The sequence below is a fragment of the Elephantulus edwardii genome, unplaced genomic scaffold (genome assembly GCF_000299155.1).
Source record: "Elephantulus edwardii isolate Elephantulus edwardi_28Jun2011 unplaced genomic scaffold, EleEdw1.0 scaffold00018, whole genome shotgun sequence".
NCBI classification, from domain to species: domain Eukaryota; kingdom Metazoa; phylum Chordata; class Mammalia; order Macroscelidea; family Macroscelididae; genus Elephantulus; species Elephantulus edwardii.
Genome location: NW_006399768.1, coordinates 11,693,684 through 11,695,639, shown reverse-complemented (window position 1 = coordinate 11,695,639; position 1,956 = coordinate 11,693,684). Strand labels below are relative to the sequence as shown.

The 1,956-nt window shown below is 32.9% G+C and overlaps 1 protein-coding gene across 1 annotated transcript in view; it reads right to left on the bottom strand.

Annotated features, from left to right (window-relative positions):
* Positions 1-1,956, bottom strand: part of NEIL3 (nei endonuclease VIII-like 3 (E. coli)) — a 98,606-nt gene that overhangs the window by 31,003 nt on the left and 65,647 nt on the right. Inside the window, exon 6 of the mRNA XM_006882224.1 lies at positions 1,676-1,842. Coding sequence (XP_006882286.1) covers positions 1,676-1,842 — 167 coding nt within the window. The remainder of the gene's footprint in view (positions 1-1,675; positions 1,843-1,956) is intronic.

The window sequence follows — 1,956 nt, the reverse complement described above, 5'->3', positions numbered from 1 at the left end:
TTTTTTTTTCCTTTCTCCTCTGTTTTTTTAATGACATTTTGCTTTCTTCATGGATGACTTCCTTGATATCAGCCCACAACTCATCTGGTCTTCTATTGTTGGTGTTCAATGCCTCAAACCTATTCTTAAGTTGATCATGGAATTCTGATGGAATTGATTCAAGATCATATCTTGGTTCCTGAGGACTTATTTTAATTTTCCTTGGCCTCAATTTGAATTTGCAAATGAATAATTAATGATCTGACTCACAGTCTGCCCTTGGCCTAGTTTTGACTGATAATATTTAGCTTCTCCAATGATTTCTTCCACAAATGTAGTCAATCTGATTCCTATGCAGCCCACTGGGTGAAATCCACATGTAGAGTCATTTTTAATGTCTTTTAGAAAATGAATAAATCATTGTAAATACAAAATTCGGTCATTCTATTTCCAGCCTCATTTCTATCACCAAGCCCATATTTTCTAACTACTGTCCCTTCTTCACTATTTTGTACTTTTGCATTCCAGTCACCAATTATCATTAGCACATCCTGATTGCATGTTCAGTGAATTTCAGAATGCAAAATTTGATAAAAATTCTAAATTTCTTCCACTTTGGCACTAGGTATAGGAGCATATATTTGAATAATAGTCATGTTAACGGATCCTCCTTATATGTGTATGGCAATTATCCTATCACTCACAACATTGTATTTCAGGACAGAAGTTGAAATTTACATTTTTACTAAGAATGCAACACCATTCTTCTATTTCATTCCTTACATAGTATAGCATATGATTAATCTGATTCGAAGTGGCCATAACTGGTCCATTACATCTCAACAATGCCTTGTATGTTGATATTCATGCATTCCATTTTATTTTCAACAATATTCAGTTTTTCAACATTCAAGCTATGAATATTCCATATACCAATTGTTAAGCAATGTTTATTATTGATATCCTTGAGGAGTCCTTAGCTGGTATAAACAGATAATGTCTTTGACTGCAAAACAAAAGGGTGGATGGAGGTGTGAGACCACACAGAGGCACCTCAGAAGTAAGTTCTGGTGATCCACTTCAAAAATTCAGCTACTGAAAACTCAGTGTTGCACACTTCTATGTTGACACACATGGAGTTGATCACTTTTACCAGTTAGTGTGTTTCATGTGTCTATTGATTATTTGATTAACAATCCCATATATTTCATGGAGCTACTTAAATTTTAATTAGAATGCTGTTTCACCAAAAAAAGATATACATTCTGTAAAAAAAATCATGCTCATAGTTTATATTTTCAAATAAAGCAAAGACTTGTGAAGATATTTGCATTTTTGTCAATGATTGACATATCTATATATTTACAAAGTAGATTAAAGCTCAGGGCTGGAGATAAATTTAGAAGTCATTCATGAATCATCTTTGGACCCTTCTAGTTCTTTGATGATGTTGTTTATTTCTTTTCAAAGGTTCGAATACTTTTCAATTATGTTTAATAGTGACAGGCAGTTAGAGAATTAGGAGCAAGTAATATCCCTTTGAACATGCTATTGGAAGAAAAGTTCAACACTTTGTGAAAAATCAGGCACAGACAAAAAATAAAAATCTATGGAACCATTCTACTTTGACACACAAAACGTCACTATGAGTTGGGATCAATTCAAAAGCAACTGGGAAAAAATTTCTTTATCTTACCTTATGTCAACATGTTGAGGATTTTCTTTCTGACACTGAGGGCAGAAATATGTCATTCTGTTATTCTCCCCTAAGCGACATGCAATAATTTTGCAGTGGCACTGACCACAATTAGGAAGCTTATAAACCTTATAGTGTTTAGAGATAGCAGACCTTGCTTTATTGCACTGAAAAAAATTGAAAAACAAACCACATAAATTAGCATGCTATCAATAAAAACAATACTGCAAAGAAGCCAAAAAGATATTATTGAAAGTAATTTCTGAATAGAATTTGTAAAA